Source organism: Pollachius pollachius, assembly GCF_949987615.1.
Source record: "Pollachius pollachius genome assembly, chromosome: 9".
NCBI classification, from domain to species: domain Eukaryota; kingdom Metazoa; phylum Chordata; class Actinopteri; order Gadiformes; family Gadidae; genus Pollachius; species Pollachius pollachius.
This window is the reverse complement of record NC_136942.1, coordinates 8,582,999-8,605,102: the sequence shown is the minus strand read 5'-3', so window position 1 is coordinate 8,605,102 and position 22,104 is coordinate 8,582,999. Positions and strand designations below refer to the sequence as shown.

The following is a 22,104-nucleotide window of genomic DNA, read 5'->3' as shown; positions in this document are numbered from 1 at the left end:
CTTTTACAAGGCGTGCCCGGTGGGACAGACCAGGAGGGGAGACGAGAGACTCTAGAACCAGTGGAGGAGGGAGCTGCTGCTCACTGCTTCTTCCTCTTCTTTTTCTGTGGTTGTGGGGGGGTGTCCTCTGCCTCCTGCGAGGCCTCCTGACTCTGTCAACAGGGCGGGAGAGCTCAGAGGTTTAATCCCTTACCCTACTGTCCCACCGGGCTAGTAAAACAGATGTTTGTATTGTTGTTGTGCTGAAGGGTTATACCTGCTGGCTGGCGTCCTGCTCCTGCAGCGCTGCGTCCAGTGTGGCAGCGTTGATGCGGAAGTCTCTGGAGGTGCTGAGCTTCATGTACTGCATCAGATTGACCTGGAGACAAACATCAAGTCACAAACCGTCGGCAGCTATGAAAAGGACACAAGTGGAAAACGGCATCGGTTCGGTTGTTATTATGTTACATGGTTATGTCTCATGCAGCTCAGGTACCTTTGACTTCTTGGAAAGCGTGATGAGGAATTTCTCGTATTGTTCGATGCTGAAGATTAATTTTGGAATGGCCTTGGTCTCTCTGAGGAGCTTGGCCTGTTGAAGACATTATAACACGATGGCCTTAAGCAATCCTTCAGCACCTGCCTGACGTTGTTGTGCTGTACGCCTACTTAAGGATTAAAGTGTGTTTTTCGGACTAATGTGGTCGTGTTTGGGTGACGATTTGTCTTTCTTACGGTGATCAAGCTGGCTTCATCCCTCCTCTTTTTCTTCTTATCGTCCCCGGCCAGTTCTCCATTCTAGAGGCAGAGAGGGTTGAGACAGACCTCAGTGTCCACGAGATTTCAGTGGCTCTGTATAGAACTGGCGGTACGCAATGCACAATAGTGTCAGTTCTATACAGAGCTACGATGTTTAGGATCCCAGAAATGTTTCACAATTGTAACAAAATAAAGTTTCTATGGTGACTTCAATCTTAATCTTTTATGTTCACATACCTGGACAAAGGTGATGAATGAGTAGCACTGAGGCGTGAGGTAAGACCCAGATAGCTTCACCTGTAGCAAGGAAACGTTCACACGGTGAGAAACCCATTTAACGAGCGACGGTGACTTGAAACCTATTCTCTACGTTTTTCAAACCCACCAGCTTCTCGAACCTGGTTGGCAGCGCCCCCGGCTGGCTGGTGCACACCTGTATGTACTGAAACAAATGGGGGAGAAACCAGGCTGCTTAGACTGGAGGCCTGGCCAGTAGAGGGTGCTAGCCCCTCTGCTCTCAGTGTGACTGGTGAACACGTCAGTAAACTACCATTTCTCAACCTTTGTTTTGCTTCTCAGGGCTATGCCCTGGTAGTCTATTAGAATAATACTTAGTCGCGGGGCTCTTAGCTGACAACGGTTCACGTTCGTCAAGGGGTTGATTTTTGTTCTCAAAAGCAAACGCTTTCATTGTTATAGTTTCCCCAGGTTTCATAGTTGCTCCCCTACTGGCTGGGCCAGGGAGGTGGAGTTCTGCACACATTCGAGGGTGGTGTAGAGGATGACCAATATATTGGACCAGGGTGGTGTAGGTGACTTACGTAAATGACCAGGTGGTGGTGAGGGTTGTGTAGGTGACTCACGTATTTGACCAGGGGGTTGTAGGTGACTCACGTATTTGACCAGGGTGGTGTAGGTGACTCACGAATTTGACCAGGGTGGTGTAGGTGACTCACGTATTTGACCAGGGTGGTGAGGGTGGTGTAGGTGACTCACATATTTGACCAGGGTGGTGTAGGTGACTCACGTATTTGACCAGGGTGGTGTAGGTGACTCACGTATTTGACCAGGGTGGTGTAGGTGACTCACGTATTTGACCAGGGTGGTGTAGGTGACTCACGTATTTGACCAGGGTGGTGTAGGTGACTCACGTATTTGACCAGGGTGGTGTAGGTGACTCACGTATTTGACCAGGGTGGTGAGGGTGGTGTAGGTGACTCACATATTTGACCAGGGTGGTGTAGGTGACTCACGTATTTGACCAGGGTGGTGTAGGTGACTCACGTATTTGACCAGGGTGGTGTAGGTGACTCACGTATTTGACCAGGGTGGTGTAGGTGACTCACGTATTTGACCAGGGTGGTGAGGGTGGTGTAGGTGACTCACATATTTGACCAGGGTGGTGTAGGGGACTCACGTATTTGACCAGGGTGGTGCAGGTGACTCACGTATTTGACCAGGGTGGTGTAGGTGACTCACGTATTTGACCAGGGTGGTGCAGGTGACTCACGTATTTGACCAGGGTGGTGTAGGTGACTCACGTATTTGACCAGGGTGGTGTAGGTGACTCACGTATTTGACCAGGGTGGTGTAGGTGACTCACGTATTTGACCAGGGTGGTGTAGGTGACTCGCGTATTTGACCAGGGTGGTGAGGGTGGTGTAGGTGATTCACGTATTTGACCAGGGTGGTGTAGGTGACTCACGTATTTGACCAGGGTGGTTTAGGTGACTCACGTATTTGACCAGGGTGGTGTAGGTGACTCACATATTTGACCAGGGTGGTGCAGGTGACTCACGTATTTGACCAGGGTGGTGTAGGTGACTCACGTACTTGACCAGGGTGGTGTAGGTGACTCACGTATTTGACCAGGGTGGTGTAGGTGACTCACGTATTTGACCAGGGTGGTGTAGGTGACTCACGTATTTGACCAGGGTGGTGAGGGTGGTGTAGGTGACTCACGTATTTGACCAGGGTGGTGTAGGTGACTCACGTATTTGACCAGGGTGGTTAGGGTGGTGTAGGTGCGACTGAGCGCCCGCAGCAGGGTGTCGGTGCCTCCCCCGGGGAGCAGGGCGGTCTGCACCAGCTCGTTGAGCGCCGTCAGCAGGGTGCCTAGCTGCAGGGTCATGGCCTTCTCCACCGGGTCCTGAGGAGGGGCCGTCAGGGGGCCCTCACCTGGACACGTGCACACACAGGCACGCATTAACACACGCGCACGCATTTACACACGCGCACGCATTTACACACGCGCACGCATTAACACACGCGCACAAATTAACACACATGCACGCATTAACACACATGCACGCATTAACACACATGCACGCATTAACACACACGTCATGCCTTAACACACAGGCACGCATTAACACGCACGCATTAACACACGCGCACGCATTAACACACGCGCACGCATTAACACGCGCACGCATTAGCGCACGCATTAACATACACGTCACGCATTAACACACGTCATGCATTAACATACACAAACAGTTAAATACAAACACACGCATTCACTCATACATACAAGTCACACATTAACACACATGCATGCATTCACACACAAGCAGGCATTAACACACAAACACACATGTCCCATTAACTCACACACACACACATGCCTGCTTTCCTGTGAGAATTCTGCAGGCCCAACACTGCGCCATCACTTGGTGTCGTTTTTAGTTGTGATTTGACAAAATAGCATCAATTATTTGTATTTTTTTTATAATGGTGAAGGGAGGTACAAAGGACAGGTGTGATTATAGATGTTTGGGGGTGTTCTGGAGGCAACGTGATGATCATGGAACAGTAATAAAGGGCTCCTCCTCACCAGCGCTGGGTCGGTCGGCCTTCTTCTTGGCGATCAGCCAGTCCACTTCATCCAGGACCTTGTCCACCTGAGCCAGGATCAGAAGCTATGGGACACCCAGCACGTCAATGGCTACAAACGCTGTTAAACAATTAGGACCAGAAGCTATGGGATGCACAGCACCTCAATGCTTACAAACCCTATTAAACTATCAGTAACAGAAGCTATGGGATGCACAGCACCTCAATGCTTACAAACGCTATTAAGCTATCAGTAACAGAAGCTATGGGATGCACAGCACCTCAATAGTTTCACACACTGTTAAACAATTAGGAACAAAAGCTACGGGACACAAAGCACGTCGATGACTACAAACGCTATCAAACTGTTAGGAACCGAGCCAAACAAACCCAAACTCACCACTGCAGTGGAGGCCGTCTTCAGGTTCACGATACAGAAGTTGGACTGTGTCTCCACCTCCACATCCTGTCAGGAGAAACAGACTCCTGAAGGTTGGAGCCCTCTTATCTTAACCTGCTATCTTTGTTGTATACGGGGAATGGGTTAACCTAACAATTGTTAGTGCTTGGACCTTGGTTCTATGAACATCCTTAATGTACCGACAGTGATATATTGTTCCTCTTTCTTAAAGGAAATAGACTTATTTTTAGTCGCTCTGGATAAAAGCGTCTGCTAAATGCCCTAAATGTAAATGTAAACGGTGCTAACCGTTCAACAGTCAACCTGGTGTCCTCAGATACTCGTTCTATTCTGCCTTCATCTGACCTTTAAGTACAATGTACCACAATGAAGGGTTTGTGATGAAACCTCTTGATAGTTAGTGAGTGAATGCAACGTACTTGGTCGATATCGCCCATCTGGCTGTGGATGTCTTGACACAGCTCCAGCAGCAGGCTGACAGGACTCTTATACAGCACATGCAAGCCAAAGAGCAAGGAAAGCAAGCCCTTGGTGAAGGCAATGTCCTCTGTAAGAGACAGGGCGACAGACATCACAGAGTGAGGAGACCTTAATAATGGACCCCTGGCAGAAAATGTCAGGAAAGTAAAGACTCACCGAAACTAGCCTCCTTGCAGATTTTCACAGTCCAAGTGATCATTGAAACAAACTGGATTGGATAAACATTAGGTATGTCATTAACAATGAGGTGTTGCGCTGCATTGTTGAGAGATAGATGTTTTAAAGCTTGGGTAGGCTAAGTATTTTAGAAGCATTATATTTTAGGTCATATTTGTTTGAGGTAGGGGTGTGAATTTTTTGAGCCGGATACATTCAAAATGTTGCTTATTCTTGCTGGTTTCTCCAGATAACCTACGCTTGCTTTAATAGAATAAGGCTTTATTTGCCTCAAGGAGGCAATAAACAACATTTGTAATCATTCAATTGTAGCACCAGAGCTGTTCTTTGGCAGTACTCTCTATTATATGAATCTGGGTCTTGAGCGTACCTGCTGGGAGGAGGGCTCTAGCTGGCGGGAGAGCACACTCAAAATGCTGACCAAAAGCTGAGCCTCCTTGCTGTTGAACTCCTCTTCTGCACCACTCAGCTGGGTGAACAGCGCCCTCTGTGGACAGTGAAGAGAACGCACCCAATCAAGCACTCTTATACGGAGGAGCGGTATGCATCTAAAACTAAAGACATCAGGGAGTGTGCGACTATGTGAGCAGACCTGGAACTGCCGGATGTAGAAGAAGGAGATCTCAGTGATGTCGTCTGCGTTGGGCTCTGGGTCGTCTGAGGTCGTATCTGCTCCAACAGAAACCAACCTTTACTACACACGGATTACTGACCTGGTATGTTTTGGATTGTGATGGTATTTGTGGGCTTATATCCTTGCACAATGCAGCTTGTTGGTGGTTGTTGTGTGTGTGGCACTATTGTGCAAGATACAACTAACACAAAACCAGTTGATGGCCGCACATGGCGTCAGAATCTGATGGCATGAACTGGTTTTGTTTGTTTTTGCAAGATTGTGCGTGTGCAAGTCTACTGTATGCATGTCTATATTATGTAACACAAACACAAAACCAGTTCATGGCGTCAGAATCAGAAACATGAACTGCTTTTATGTGTGTGTGCAGGATTGTGCGTGCGCATGTCTATGTTTTATGTTTTATGAATGTGTGTGTATTAGGGCTGGATGTAAATCAAATTTTATTTTTTTTTATATTCAATTATTTATAGAAAGTGCAGCTGAACAGCAGGATATATATCTGTGCATTATTTTAGATTTGAACATTTTCTTTTGGACCATTTTGTGTATTTATTTTAAGGCAAAAGTGTTTTTTGGGGAGAGTTGCAGAATAAATACATGTTTTCAAACTCAAAGATAATCGTTTGAATAATCATGACTTCAATGTTGACCAAAATAATCGTGATTATGATTTCTTTCCATAATCAAGCAGCCCTAGTGTGTGTGTGTCCGTATGTGTGTGTGTGTCCCACCTGTGGACATGGTGGAGAGCAGCTGGGCCGTCCTGTCGGGGTAGCGCTGGGTGCAGGTGGTGAAGATCCGCAGCAGACCCTCCAGACACATCTGGGACAGGCTGCAGCGCTTCTCCTTCTTCCCCTCCGCCTCCACCGCCCCCGGGATGTTGGTGTAGCGCCACATCAGCACCCTACACACAGACAGACAGGCAGACAGACAGACGTCCAAAGCCGGGCCTTATATCCATAGGCTGGTGACAGCCTGTGAGCCCAGACGGAGGCCGTTATGGGCGTGGCGGCGGGTGTGGTTGTCGTGGTTACCCAGTGAGGTCACACAGAAAGCCGAAGGTCTTGTCGGGGGCGTGTCCGTCGGGGCCATCCGTGTGCCCGCTGTCCTCCAGCTGCTGGATCTTCTGCAGCGCCACGGCCAGCGCGTAGCGCAGGAAGTCCGAGCTGGAGCGCAGCACGCTCAACCCCTCCTCGCGGCTCAGGGTGCTGTCCCTGGGGGACACGGAGCAACACGTCGCGGGCTGGGGTCAGTGCTGTGGGCTCCGGTACTGACCCTAGCCCGCGTCGTGTCGCTCCTCTGGGTCTAGACGCTTCTACGTCACTTTACAAGGTTCAGAGAGAGGTGTGTTCAGAAATCCTCCAATCTGGATATCCACCAAATAATGTCCACTTAATTAACATTAAAGAACAATGTATGTGTTACCAGAGGTTCAAGAAAAGAAACATTATAAAATAACTAAACTAAACATTAATACTAATAATAATACAGTATTAATACTTTACTGGGTCTGTACTGGTAAGTGTATGTTCTTACTGAAGAATTGTGAGTATTAATACTATACTATATGTTAATACTCCAGGCATGTGGTGTATCTGAACAGCGTGGTGAGCTGGGAGTATTAATACTGTACTATGTATTAATACTCCAGGTGTGTGTTGTACCTAACAGTGTGGTGAGCTGGGAGTATTAATTTTGTACTATGTATTAATACTCCAGGTGTGTGGTGTACCTGAACAGCATGGTGAGCTGGGAGTATTAATACTCCAGGTGTGTGGTGTACCTTAACAGTGGGGTGAGCTGGGAGTATTAATACTCCAGATGTGTGGTGTACCTGAACAGCGTGGTGAGCTGGGAGTATTAATACTGTACTATGTATTAATACTCCAGGGGTGTGGTGTACCTGAACAGCGTGGTGAGCAGCGTGCAGACGAAGCCCATGGACAGCAGACTGCGGGGGGGTTTGGCCGAGGCGCGGCCCTTTCCTGACTTCTCCTTCAGGATCTCTGCTAGCTTCTGGTAGCCCTGAAACAGCTCCAGCAGCTCCTCCAGACCACTTTTACTATGGGGGGGGGGTTACAACGCCAGATTAAACCCTGGCACTATGCAGGGGCAGGGGCAGGCGGAGACAGAACGCTGGACATGAGACGCCCAAGAACATGAGGAGAACCGAGGCGTTCCAAGGCCTTGCTAATAGGTTTCCATTAGCAAGGCACCTAACCCTGACTGCTCCTGACGAACTGGCTGGCACATTGCATGGTTGACACCGCATTTGGTGTGTGAATGTGTGCATGAATGGGTGAATATTTTTTGAATGTCTTTGAGTGGCCACTGGTTAGAAAGGCGCTATATAAATGCAGTCCATTTACATAAAATACATATTTTGTGCTATTGAAGCTCTGTTAACTAGCACCGTTTATATCCACAAAATGGAAATGTTTGAAAAAAGGTGACTTTATTTTTGCGATCTTCGTTTGGTTGGCTGAAACATCGCCCTCTAGTGTACATTAAGTGTGATGACACGTTGCGCAGGAGCCCCAAATCAGTATCAATGCTGCGGCCTTCCCCCTTCGTGTTGAGTCTGTCGCTACGGAGTCACAGCCGTACCTGTAGTTGGCCTTGGTGAAGTTGTACTCCAGCAGAACCTCGTACACGCCCATCACCAGCACAGCATAGATGCTGTTCTTCACCCCCACGCTCGACGTGGTGGAGAACTCTGCCGACTTGTCCTGGTGGACACAGAGAGGTACTGCGCTCATTCATCAATATACTAATATAATGCTAATGTAGCGTTCTTAATTTTATTTATTGAGACACACACACACACACACACACACACACACACACACACACACACACACTTCACTCCATTATGAAGCCTCAACATGCACCAGTTCGAAGTCCTCCAGCTCGCTCTTCACCAGGCGGCGCGTCACGCTGTCCAGGATGGCCATCAGCTCAGACTTGTACCCGCCCTCTTCGTCATCCTCCTCCTCCTCCTCATCGTCACTGTCGTTGGGCCTGGCCACCGGCCGCTGGCTCTGCAGCCAGAGCAGGCTGTGCACGGTACAGCTCAGCAGGTGGCCCTGGGAGAGGGAGAGGGACGCGTCTTAGCAGCAGAAACTACTATGGACGTTTGGGGGGGGGCTTTTATTTTGAAACATACCAGGGGTTCCTGCAGGAAGACTTGGTCCCCCTGAGCTGTGATGCAGGGCTCCAGTTTGACCGGAGGCATGAGGTCTTGCTCCGGCTCGTAGTAGCGTCTCAACTAGGCGCACACACGTATAAACCAGAGACGGTGAGACCCAAGATGTGTCACAATTCCTTGCCTTCCCATATTGAGACCTTTACACCCATAGTATCTATAGTATATTTAGCCCAGTGGCTATAGTGTGTTTGTCTGTGTGTGTGTGTACCACATACCTGTGACAGCAGGGTCTGCATGATGGAACTAGCGAGCTGAGAGTTCCGACGCAGTACATCATAGAAACCCTTCACAGAGAAAAGCAATCAAACAAAGGACAATGTCCTCCAAATCGCTGAGCATCAGCCACTTGGTTCCACTCTGAATGAAAGCGTACGCCCAATGAGTGAACGTGAGGACGAACAGAGCACTGGGGCGGGAAGGCGGGTCCTACCTCGTACAGCATGAGACGCACGTCGGCCTGTTGCCCTAGGCAACGCCGCAGGCCGCTCAGGATCTCCAGGCAGAAGGCCTCGTTGGCGGCCGAGTTGTAGCGGGAGTGGACGTCGACTTGGATCTACAGGGAAGACAACTTTCAACACAACGCTCCCTCCTTTAGCTCACCCTATGACCTGGGTTTGCCCACCACGGGTTCTGACTTCGCCTGGGAACCAGACGCTTCCGACAGCTCTGGGTTATTAATTTTGGGTTCCCCTCCCATTCAGACAGATCTCCAGCAGACCTGGCCCGGGCCGGGCTAAGGGCAACATTTTACAACCTGGCTGCGGTTGGGGTGTACCTGGCTGGGGTTGGCTGTACCTGGCTGGGGTTGGCTGTACCTGGCTGGGGTGGGCTCTACCTGGCTGGGGTGGGCTCTACCTGGCTGGGGTGGGCTGTACCTGGCTGGGGTGGGCTGTACCTGGCTGGGGTGGGCTGTACCTGGCTGGGGTGGGCTGTACCTGGCTGGGGTGGGCTGTACCTGGCTGGGGTGGGCTGTACCTGGCTGGGGTGGGCTCTACCTGGCTGGGGTAGACTCAACCTGGATGGGGTGGGCTTACACTGGCTGGGGTAGACTCAACCTGGCTGGGGTAGACTCAACCTGGCTGGAGTAGACTCAACCTGGCTGGAGTAGACTCAACCTGGCTGGAGTAGACTCAACCTGGCTGGAGTAGACTCTACCTGGCTGGAGTAGACTCTACCTGGCTGGAGTAGACTCTACCTGGCTGGAGTAGACTACCTGGCTGGAATAGACTCTACCTGGCTGGGGTAGACCCTACCTGGCCGGAGGAGACTCTACCTGGCTGGGGTAGGCTGTACTAGACCCTACCTGGCTGGAGGAGATGCCCTGGCTGGCCTGGCTGGAGGCGAGGCTTCCCAGCACTTTGAAGTTCTTCAGCAGCAGCAGGAAGCCGGTCACTGCAGACTTCCTGCCATCCAGCTGACTGAATGACACGGAGTACATATGGCAGATGAAGTGGTTATTTAGGTGTTAAGAGGGGATTCATCAGCCAGTGGCTAGCAGTAGTAAGGTGTGCATGTTTTTACCTGGAGAACATGGCCTTGCGGAGGACCAGGATCAGAGAATCCTTCAGGGACATGCTGACCTTCAGCAACGGCTGGAAAAGTCAAAACCCGTAGAACATCAACGCTCCGCTCCAAAACCTTTCATCGCTCAAGCTTATAAGTCTACAGCTGACGATCTGGACCAATCACAACCTTCAGACTTCAAAGGCAATCACGGTTGGTATATGTCGGCGGGAGGCATGATCAGCCTGTATATGTAAACATGGCGACTGATGTGTCCTCAGTCTCTGAAACAATTCAGTGGACGATTAAGGAATTTAAGCAATTTGATAATTATAACAGTTGGGTCAAAGGGTGATCGAGGAAAACACCTGGAGATTTAGTAGGAAGCACGAGACAAATCACCTCAGACATACTGTTTGGAATCCGACCCTAGAGTCATGACAAGCAGCTCCCTATGGTGTCTGATAGCATGCAAGGTGCATGTCCCTCAGTCCATCTGCGTCGCCATCTGTAACGTACCTGGACTGCTTTGAGCAGACCCTGCACTGTGGCCAGCGGGAGGCAGGAGAGATGGTCAAACGTCTCCGTCACTTTAGACGCCGACTCCAGGAGGATCATGGGAGCAGAGACCACGATGTCAGAGAACAGGTCTGCCCACAGAAGAAAGACAACCGCAAGAAAGAATCACAACACAGTTGAAACATTCTGCCCAGGAATGCGTCTCAGTGGTTGAGATCTCACCTATGTAGTGGTGAACGGGGGAGGGAGGAATAATCTCACCTATGTAGTGGTGAACGGGGGAGGGAGGGATGATCTCACCTATGTAGTGGTGCACAGGGGAGGCCGTCTTGGTGACCAATCGATTCAACACCTGCTCTAATATTTCCCCTCGGATGGGCTCATGAATCTGAAGGAGTTAAGCAGATGTTTCAGACAATATTATGAATCATAAATACTTTGATTCATAAAGTATAAATTATTATAACAAACTAACCCTAAAACAAATTGACACTCACACACCCGTCAATCTGACTTGCCCACTGCCCACATTAAAAAGTACAGAATTATTTATCAATCATCACTTCTTATATTATAATTGATTTACAAAGATTACATGAAAAAGTACGTAAGACATTGTTCAATCATTAACCCCATCAATAAATACAAATATTACTTTAACTCAGATAAGACATGAAATAAGTTCAGAAAACATTAATCCATCGTTAACCCTAACCCAATCAATAAATAAATACTAATATTAAAATAACTTGATGAAGTTGACATGAAATAAGTGCAGAAGACATCCATCATGTCCACCAAAGGTAACCATATCCATGGGCTCCACACCTTGAAGCCCTCCAGGAGGACCTGTCTCCCCAGCAGACAGGCCTGCTGGGCGGGGGTCCTGGCTGCACCAGAGGGCCCCGACTCGGCAGGCTTCCTGAACGGCCCTGGTTTGGGCCCAAACGTGTCCATGAGGAAGAAGCCCAACTGGACCAGGCCTTGGGTCACATGGTCCCAGCCGAACACACTGATTGGGCAAAGGGAAGGAATAATGAGAGGGGAAGCCCCGCTGCGGTATTGAACGCACAAACAACCCAAATGTATTAAAAAGATATGGAAATAAAATGAAATTACTGTAGAATATTTAGCTAATATAGAAATAGATGCATGGAGATATGGATATGGATATGGATATATATATATATATATATATATATATATATATATATATATATACATACATACATACACAGTGTTGGGGAGTAACGGAATAAATTCTTTACAGAAAAAGAATATTTTATGTTAATCTATTTTACCACTTTTAACAGCTGAATAAATAAAGACACTGAAAAGGAAAAATTGGTCAGTTCAACTGTTGGTCATATATTTTGCATAAACATACGCCCCTTATCAGGGGCGAAGCCACTTGGGGACCAGGGGGGGTCGGGGGGGGCATTCAGAGGATGGCCATTCCGCTGCTACCCCCCCCCTCTCCCGACCCCCAAGTGGCTACGTAGCCACTTGGGGGCCAGGGGGAGTCAGTAGCTACGCCCCTGGTAAGGGGCGTATGCTTATGCAATGTCTAGAAATGGTCTAAAGACGGCTGAAATAGATCCATTATTATTTTGGTCTAATTTTGACTTATTATTTTTATTTAAAGTCATATATTTTCATAGTATAAATAAATAATGCACTTAAAATGCTACGGTTTGCCTAAATAAATGATTGCCTAAAATGACAATTAGATTTCTTTTTTTTTTTCTTTCTGTCATTTGCACTAAAAACATGTCCCGAACCCCCTCAGATAATCATGACACATCGCACAACATCTAAGCACCCATTCAAATAACATGGGATTATCATAAGACATTATTAGTGTCATGAAGAACTTTTATTCAATCCATTGTTTATGGCCTGATGGGCTGCGGGAAAACGGCCGCTCTGAGTGACGCGGTGCGTGAGTTTTAAAATGAAAGTTTTTGACAATCAAGAGCCACCCCAAATAAAAGACTGGCCCGAGCTTCCCCCTCCCCTCCAGCATTAATGTAATAATAATTTCTCTACAGCAAATTATAATGTATATTGCATTTTCAGGGAGACTTGGGCCTAACACATTCTGCCAGTTGGAACAGAAGAACACACCAGAATAGGCCTTTTTAGTAAGCAGGATTTGATGCCGTATTCCTACACTTATAAAATGCAATTCAATGTGGAACTAATCCAAGTATTCAGAATACAATACTCAGATTGAGTGATGCAATATGTTACATATTACATTTCTTGGCATGTATTCTGTAACTGAATACATTTTAATAGTATCCTTCCCAACACTGTATGTATGTATGTATGTATGTATGTATGTATGTATGTATGTATGTATGTATGGAGAGAGAGAGAGAGAGAGAGAGAGAGAGAGAGAGAGAGAGAGAGAGAGAGAGAGAGAGAGAGAGAGAGAGAGAGAGAGAGAGAGAGAGAGAGAGAGAGAGAGAGAGAGAGAGAGAGAGAGAGAGAGAGAGAGAGAGAGAGAGAGAGAGAGAGAGATGGCTGTCTTTTAAGTAACACAACGTCTGAATCGGGTTGTTGGGTTAGTTTCCCAGACCTGTTGCTGACGGTGTCGCGGATCATCTGGGCCACGCCGCAGCACTGGGGGAACAGGTCCTTCAGCAGCTTGGAGCCCTGCTTCAGGAGCTCGTCTCTGAAGCTGTTGGTGATGGCCCCTTTAAGGAGGTCGAACACCTGCCCGACGCAAGTGGCACACAATCAGGAATGTGCAAGCAAAGACAGCTGAGTGATGTGGATGTTTGAGGGGTCAGGAAGTCTTACCTGGTCCTCGTATCGCTGGATGCGGGCCACTGAAAGCAACAGCGCCACGCCGAAAGGACACAGGTCTCCGTAGGATAACTGCAGAGGAAGTTATTAAGACCGTCAGAATGATGAGTCCGTTCACAGGGACGGTGTACTGTACTGCCGAACAGGGGAGGGAGGGAGGGATCTCACCGATGTAGTGGTGAACAGGGGAGGGATCTCACCGATGTAGTGGTGAACAGGGGAGGGAGATAGTAGAGAACAGTGGAAGGAATCAAATAAACGACTTGAATAGGCCGTGACCTTTAGGCTTTTGAGGAACTCCCTCCCGAGGTCGTGGTCCAGGCGGATGGCGAAGACGATGTGGAGGATGGCGGTGCCCTCCACATGCCTCAGCTGGTCCTTGGGGATGGCCTGCACCTCCAGCTCCATGCTCCTGCACACAGCGCTGCGTTAGAGCCAGCACACGCACACACACCCCTAACCGTTACATCACATTTTGTCTTTAAGAAGGTTGTCTCATATCTAGCTGTGGTGAGTCTTGAAGGTAAGAATTCTAGTGTTTGGCATTGCAATTGGTTGTACTAACTTTAACCCTAGTTTCTGTAGTGTTGGTTTTTGCTGTGTTGTTGTTGATAGTAAGGTCGTTGAGTCTAGTTTCGGTCACAAGGTGTGAACAATGGGCTTGATTGACTGGGCGAAGCTAAGGCTGCCTGAGCTACCATGTGCATTTAAATGCTAAGTGTTAGTAGCGTCAGGACCCAGTAAACGAAGACCCGGGAAACAAAGACTAAGGGAGTCTCTCTGTGGGAGTCCCCCGAGGAAGATCTTAGAGGCCACGGTATTGTAGTTATGTGACGTACTTCAATTATCGTTAGAATCTCTACTCATAGACGACGCCACAATAGATCCTCTGCTCGGCGTCGTAACCCATCCAATCTATGCCATTTACCCACCCTCGCCATCACTGACCTTGAAGTGATGGGAGGACTCTGGAATTGCCAGTCAGCGGTCAAAAAGGCAGACTCTATTTCGGCCTACGCGTCCCTCAATACCCTCCATTTCCTGGCCCTGACAGAGACCTGGATAACTCCAGAGAACTCTGCCACTCCTGCTGCCCTTTCCACTGTTTACTCATTCTCACACACCCCTAGACCTTCGGGGCGAGGAGGAGGGACCGGACTCCTCATCTCTCCGATGTGGTCCTATCAGGTCCTTCCACTAGAACACTTGGCCAGATCTGCATTTGAACTCCACGCTGTCACTGTCACCCTTCCTATTAACCTCTTCATTGTGGTAATCTACCGTCCCCCTGGTCCCCTTCGTGAGTTCTATAACGAAATGGATGACAGCTGCTTTCCTGAAAATGGCACACCACTCGTTATACTTGGCGACTTTAACATCCTGCCAGAGAAGTTGCACTCACCTGAATTAACCAACTTTTTTGCCACCTTTGACTTAACACTATCCCCTTCTCCTCCCACACACAGGGCAGGGAACCAGCTTGACCTGATATTCACAAGGTCCTGTGGCACCTCTGCTCTCTCTGTTACCCCACTCCCCGTGTCTGACCATCACTTTGTTGCTTTTTCTCTCCCCTTAAAGTCCTCTCCCCCCCTCCTCTCTAGTCCCCACATTGTCACCACCTGCCGCAACCTCAAAACGCTCTCTCCCTCTACGTTTGCCTCAACTGTTCTGTCTTCACTACCTTCTATTGAACAATTCTCTCAACTATCCACAGAGGAATCCTCTGACACTCTGCTATCCTTCCTCTCCTCCTCTTTGGACTCCCTCTGTCCCTTCCACTCCTGTCCGGCGCGATCTTCACCCCCCCCTCCTTGGCTGTCTGAATCTCTGCGGACCCATAGAGCAGAGTTGCGGGCAGCTGAGAGGAAATGGAAGAGATCAGACTGTCCTAATGATCTATCTCACTATCTCTTTCTTCTCTCAGATTTTACCTCCGCTGTGTCAACAGCCAAATCTGCCTTCTACCGGACCAAACTGAACTCCTCCGCCTCAAACCCCAGGAAACTGTTTTCCTTGTTCTCTTCCCTCCTCAACCCTCCCTCCCCTCCTCCTCCTTCCTGCCTCACTGCTGATGACTTTGTTACCTACTTTACCCAGAAAGTAAAGGACATTAGCTCCTCTTTTATCACTGCCACCATCCTCCCTCCCCCCACCCCCACCTCGGTCTTTACCCAATTCATCCCTCTCACCTCAGACGAGGTCAACAGAATTATAACATCTAACCATGCCACCACCTGCCCCCTTGACACTATCCCTTCCTCCCTCCTCCAGGCTGTGTCAAACGACATCCTGCCATTTCTCACCGCACTTATTAACTCCTCCCTCACTTCTGGCATTGTTCCAATGTCTTTCAAGACTGCCAGAATAAAGCCTCTCCTCAAAAAACCAACCCTTGATACCACTGACATCCAGAATTACAGACCGGTATCTCTTCTTTCATTCCTCTCTAAAACATTGGAACGTGCCGTCGCTAACCAACTGTCCTCCTATCTCTCATCTAACAACCTGCTTCACCCTCACCAGTCAGGCTTCAAAAAAGCACACTCCACTGAGACGGCTCTCCTCGCGGTGACTGAGTCCCTCCGTGCGGCCAGAGCCTCGTCCCTCTCATCGGTTCTCATTCTCCTTGACCTGTCTGCAGCATTTGACACTGTGAACCACCAGATCCTCCTCGCCACTCTCGCCGAACTTGGCATAGCTGAATCTGCCCTTTCCTGGTTCACATCCTACCTGATGAATCGCACTTATCTGGTAACATGGAATGGCTCCTTGTCCAAACCTTGCACGCTTGATACAGGTGTCCCTCAAGGCTCTGTACTGGGGCCTCTTCTGTTCTCCCTCTGCACCAGATCTCTGGGCTCTGTAATTACATCCCACGGCTTTTCCTATCACTGCTATGCTGACGACACTCAGCTATTTCTCTCTTTTCCCTCATCTGACAAAGCCCTGATTGCAACACGCATATCTGAATGTCTGGCAGAAGTCAGCACCTGGACAACTGCCCATCACCTGAGGCTTAACCTCAACAAGACTGAGCTCCTCCTAATACCAGGAATTGCCCACACATGGACTTACTGGTCACTGTTGAGAACATCACTGTATCTCCTTCTCCAACTGCCAAAAACCTTGGTGTAGTGTTGGATAATCAGTTATGCTGCACCGCAAACATCACTGCGGTGGCCCGATCCTGCAGATTTGCACTTTACAACATCCGCAGGATCCGGCCCTTCCTCACAAGGGAAGCAGCTCAGCTTCTAGTCCAATCACTGGTCATCTCCCGCCTCGACTACTGCAACTCGCTCCTGGCTGGACTCCCTGCCTCTGCGATTAAACCCTTGCAGCGCATCCAGAATGCGGCAGCGCGCCTCGTGTTCAACCTACTAAAGTTCTCACATGTAACCCCCCACTTTCGAGACCTCCACTGGCTCCCTGTAATAGCTCGCATCAGATTCAAGATGATGGTACTGGCATACAAGGCAGTCGATGGAACTGCCCCTGCCTACCTCCAAGCATTAGTAAAGCCACACACCCCAGCTCGATCCCTCCGCTCAACTACCTCAGCTGGACGTCTGGTACCGCCATCGCTAAGAGCAAGCAAAGGTCGATCAGCGAAGTCACAACTTTTCTCTGTTTTGGGACCTCAGTGGTGGAACGAGCTCCCTACCGATGTCAGGATCGCAGAGTCGCTCACCAGCTTCCGCAAAAGACTCAAAACTCACCTGTTCAGAGTTCACCTCGACTCTGCATAGAAACCAATGCACAGCCACCATTGAATGTTGTACGTCCTGGCACTTGTACATTGCACTTATTCAAGGTACTTAATTGTGTAGCATCTACAGTAGCTGCTATCATTGCTTTACACGGGGAATGGGTTAGCCTAGCGATTGTAATACTTGCACTTGGTTCTAAGAACATCTTTACTGTACCGACAGCGATATATTGTTTCACTTCTTATGACAAATGTACTTATTGTAACAAATGCACTTATTGTAAGTCGCTTTGGATAAAAGCGTCTGCTAAATGCCCTAAATGTAAATGTAACCGACACACACCAGCTCCACCGGGATCCAGAGCTCCAAGGCTGGACCAGTGTTCTAAACACCTGAAGATCTCAGATGACTTCATGGATCAGGGGGAAAATGTTATTTCTATAATAAGATAAAAGATCTCTTACACAAAGTACAGCACAGAACAATAAGGCCAATATGCACGACAAAATAAGTTTGTTTGTAAGTAGAGCAAATATGCATAGAGAAAAGCACATAAGGCTTGCATGCTGTGTATACATAAATATGTGTGAAGCTGTGATGTTTTTATCACTTACTCTCCGCGCTCTTGTTCATCTTTCTGCTGAAGGTCTTGCTCATTAAAGTAACCGACGATTCCATCCAGGACCTGCTTCTTACAGCCCTGAGAGACGAGTAGGATGGACAACAACCACTTAACGGTCTCCATGTAACCAATTACAACTTATTTTCCCCAAATGATGCATAGCTGCATCAGTAAGAAATGAAGCATTTCCTGCTGTCTGCGGTAGCTTTAAGTTAACAACGGCCAGTTCCTTATGGCAGAACATTGTGATGAGAACAAGCGCTCTGATAGCGTGAGGAGAGTCCTCAGTCCTGCCACTGACGGGGTTCGAACCGTCAACCCTGAGATGAGAAAGACAATATGGCCAAGTGACTGTAGAGACTCCGGTCCTCCTCCTGCTGTGTGGCCGTGTAGCGTCGGAGAAGCGGTTACAAGGTGCTACATGTGCGTGCACACCTTGGCAGACAGCAGCAGCAGCTGGTAGATCAACGGTGGGACCTCCTGTAGCTCCAGCTTGCTGAACATCCTGAGAACCTTCTCCACCAGGAACTGCAGCTCCTCTGGAGACAAGGGGACGTCCCTGAAGAGGAGACACCAGATGGACCAGACAGGGGTTTAAGGAAAAAGGTTATGGGTTTGATAATAATATCCTCAATAATGCCTAACTGTAGGCACCATAGAGCAAGATGCCCTTACCCCTACCTGCTCATTAATGACCTGTCTCTGTACTGTCTAACCCCTACATGCTCCTTAATTGCTTGTCTCTGTGCCATCCAACCCTTACATGCTCTCTAATGACATGTCTCTGCACCGTCTAACCCCTAACTGCTCCCTGATGACCTGTCTCTGTACTGTCTTACACCTACCTGCTCCGTAATGACTTCTCTGTAGTGTCTTACCCCTACCTGTTCCCTATTGACATGTCTTTGTACTGTCCAACTCCTACCTGCTCCTTAACAACATGTCTTAAAATTCAGTTTAATTCACTGAATTTACTACATTGGATGAAAGCATCTGCTAAATTACTAAGTATAATTTAGTAAGCAGTTATTACCATGTTACATAGACAACAAACGAGGTATACGACGTGACGAGGGCAAACTTACCGAAACATGGTGGTCAAATGGATCACACACTTTGGCTCCCATCTGCATGAACACACACACACCACACACACACACACACACACACACACACACACACACACACACACACACACACACACACACACACACACACACACACACACTTCTTAGGATAGTATGCCATAGAGCTCAGCTGTGTATACCAAGGCCCGTATCGCTAATCTCATCTCTATTTCATCTCGATTTGTTTTTTACACAGATTCTTATATTCTCGGAAGTAGAGTCCACAGATTTCCCCTTAAGAACCCTTAAACTCCAACTGAACTAAGGATACATGTGTGAGCAATGAGGAGCCAAGTGTGCAGTGGACGGAAGCTGTAGTGGAGGAGACAATCGTTTAGTAGCTGGTCACCTGCTGGAGCAGAGGCTGTTGATGAGCTGCTTCTTGTACTCCTCTCCACTCAGTTCTCCTGGAAGTAAGAGAAATCATGAGGAATTACAAAGACACTTTGTGGGACTAAATTCATACAAGCCCTACAAGAACAAACACATGTCTAAACACAACAGAAGTTTCACAGCAAATAGCTGTATGGGCCTCATTCACCAAGCAGCTATCTTGATTAGGCCGAGCTAGGGCCGAACTAAGAGGGCTGTACCAATAGTTACCTTTGCCAAATGACAGTGATTCACAGGCGGCCAGGGCCGTCAGCACGGTAGGAAACAGCTCCAGAGACTTCCCACTGGCCATCTTGCCCGACTTGATGGCCTCCACAAAATGGGAGGCCACTTCTGCCAAACATGCTCCGGATAGATTCTGAGCCTGTCACAAAAAACAAGAAACGTAAAGTGTGAAAGTGTACAAGTCAAAGATTGATTGGAAATAGTTGGTAGGTAAGGTTCATGTTATTAACTATTAGGACATAGTGATATCAATGAAACATGTTGAAAACAAGCTACTGATAGACAATCACATTTACATTTTCGACATTTATTAGAAGCTTTTATCCAAAGTGACTGATAATAGGCAAACAGAGCCCTGTGATGTCTTGCAGGGGTCTGTGTCAATACATCGACACAATAAAAAGGTCCAAAGGTCAGTTTTATTGGCCGTTGACAGCATTGATCCGTCAGGTCAGATCCACCTATTGGGTCACGAAGAAGACTTTCACCTCCAACATGAGCAGACCAATGATGTCGGCCGCCACCTCTGACTGCAGATCCCCAGACTCGCACAGTGGGATGCAGTGCTGATACAGGAGCAGTCTCCTGCCCGAGCCTTTGGGGTCATTGTGGGGCGACCCTGTTTAAATGTTAAATAAAGGACATTTTAATAGGTTTTGAAAAAGGGCACTTAATAACAACTCAAAATTAAAACAAGAGGATGATGAAGAAGGATCCCTACAATAACAATAGGTATCCACGTATACTCTGTGAATACCTAAAAATATGACTCTAAAGTTATACTTTATTTGGGATTCGAGCCATTCACCTTTGAAGATCCCTTTGATCGTGGCTCCAATATTCTTCCCCTTCAGTGCTGCGTTGGTGAGAACTGTGATCAGCTGGCAGAGGAACGAGGCAAAGGGTGAAAGGTCAGGCAGCAGAATGTGTCGGGGGACACCTACATTGTAGATCATTCAATGTAATTGTATTTGTTAGCCCTGAATCACCCGTACAGTCTCAAAGGGCTTAACAGGCCATATATTTATGACAACCCCCTGACCCTACTGTTATGAGAGTGGCGTATGTGTGTGCGTGAGAATGTCTGTGTGTGTGTGTGAGTGACGTCAGCGAATGAGTCGACGAATGAGTGAACGAGCGAGTGAGCGAGTGTCAGTCTAGGAGGAACTAAATGAGTCCGGTTGTGTTTTTGGAGCATACGTGTACTGTTAAATAAAGTACCAAACGCCAAGAATCTGTGCCCGTGTCTTCCGACCTATGAACCGACCCGTGAACAGACCCACTGCCGGTCATAGTGAAGGGTGTTACCCCCGAAAGGACATCGGCCCTGGAGGGAACGTCTCCCCTGTGCTCCCCGACTACGGTCTGAGAGCCAAGGAACAGGAAAGGTGTAACACTACCTACCTACCTACCTACCTACCTACCTACCTACCTACCTACCTACCTACCTACCTACCTACCTACCTACCTACCTACCTACCTACCTACCTACCTACCTACCTACCTACCTACCTACCTACCTACCTACCTACCTACCTACCTACCTACCTACCTACCTACCTACCTACCTACCTACCTACCTACCTACCTACCTACCTACCTACCTACCTACCTACCTACCTACCTACCTACCTGCCTGCCTACCTACATACATACATGCAAAACATTTTAAATCGGTGCTGGCATCCAGTCGAAGTCACCGCAACACGCAGGCATCATGTATGGTGACAACTTTAAAGGTTACCTGGTCGTTGGATAAGGACGACAGGTACTGCTGAAGCTCCCCCGGCCCGTCTCCTCCTTCTGACAGCGACAGGATCTTGTCCATCACAGCTTTCATGGTGAATTTGGAGCAACCTGGAAGGTCAACCAAGTTTCGTGGAGGAAAATGTTGTGTTTCTGTACCAATTGTTATGGTCTGCAGGGGTTTCCTATTCACAATCTCCCGCCAGACATGTTCCTGCTACGGTTGCCAGATCCGTATCAAAGCGGTTCGTATTTTCAGATCGTAAACAGTGTCTTATTTTCTGACTTTTAAGTTGTACGATAGGATCCTCTGTGGTTTAAACGACAACTTACATTCGATAAAAGTGTTAACAAGCCCTGCGTATGTTTCATATGTGAAAAAACATCTTAAATATAGTCATAAATATGTCTTATACGTTCTTTTGACAAACCTGGCAACGACGCGATTTCCGGTTGACGTCAGCTGCCCAACAGAATATGTTATTATATGTATTTTTTTATATTATATTATCTTCTGACAGATGAAATTTATAAACGTTGTATATTTATAATTTAGCTTTATCAATTAAACGTATTTATTAATATTTCCAAGTGATTTGTTCTTCGTGGGAGATGTTGGTGCGTCGCCTAAGGTTTGTACCGCCATCTATTGGACTGATGGAGTATTATGTTATGAAGGGATGAACAGTTCATCCTATCAATGATTACGAACAGGTGCTTGGCTAGGGATTAAGTATATATCGATATATAGATCAGAGATACCCGTCGTCGGGTAACCGAGGCCCGGCTGCGATAACGCGGCTGTCCTTTGAACTGCGACACGCGATTTGACGTCGGGAGGCTCGAGTTTACGCCCATCGTCACAGCATAGGACCCAAGGACAGACCCTCACACCATCCACCCACCCACGCACACACACACACACACACACACACACACACACACA

General features: G+C 48.0%; 1 protein-coding gene across 1 annotated transcript; it reads right to left on the bottom strand.

Annotated features, from left to right (window-relative positions):
- fanci (FA complementation group I) lies at positions 1-21,294 on the bottom strand. The gene is made up of 37 exons (XM_079743461.1): positions 21,157-21,294; positions 20,221-20,293; positions 19,901-20,031; positions 19,398-19,551; positions 19,144-19,201; positions 18,753-18,794; positions 18,103-18,226; positions 17,660-17,745; positions 13,612-13,744; positions 13,327-13,404; positions 13,103-13,239; positions 11,347-11,530; positions 10,819-10,906; positions 10,519-10,649; positions 10,018-10,088; positions 9,800-9,914; positions 8,927-9,049; positions 8,712-8,780; positions 8,455-8,556; positions 8,180-8,374; positions 7,896-8,017; positions 7,192-7,350; positions 6,323-6,502; positions 6,020-6,192; positions 5,244-5,320; positions 5,022-5,138; positions 4,631-4,682; positions 4,414-4,541; positions 3,974-4,039; positions 3,575-3,659; positions 2,732-2,916; positions 1,124-1,180; positions 976-1,035; positions 715-777; positions 476-571; positions 257-358; positions 1-152 (listed from the first exon to the last, which is right to left on the bottom strand). The coding sequence occupies exons 1-37, from the start codon at positions 21,250-21,252 to the stop codon at positions 81-83; spliced, it is 3,984 nt and encodes a 1,327-aa protein (XP_079599587.1). The 5' UTR covers positions 21,253-21,294; the 3' UTR covers positions 1-80.
- Positions 21,295-22,104: the final 810 nt, after the last annotated feature.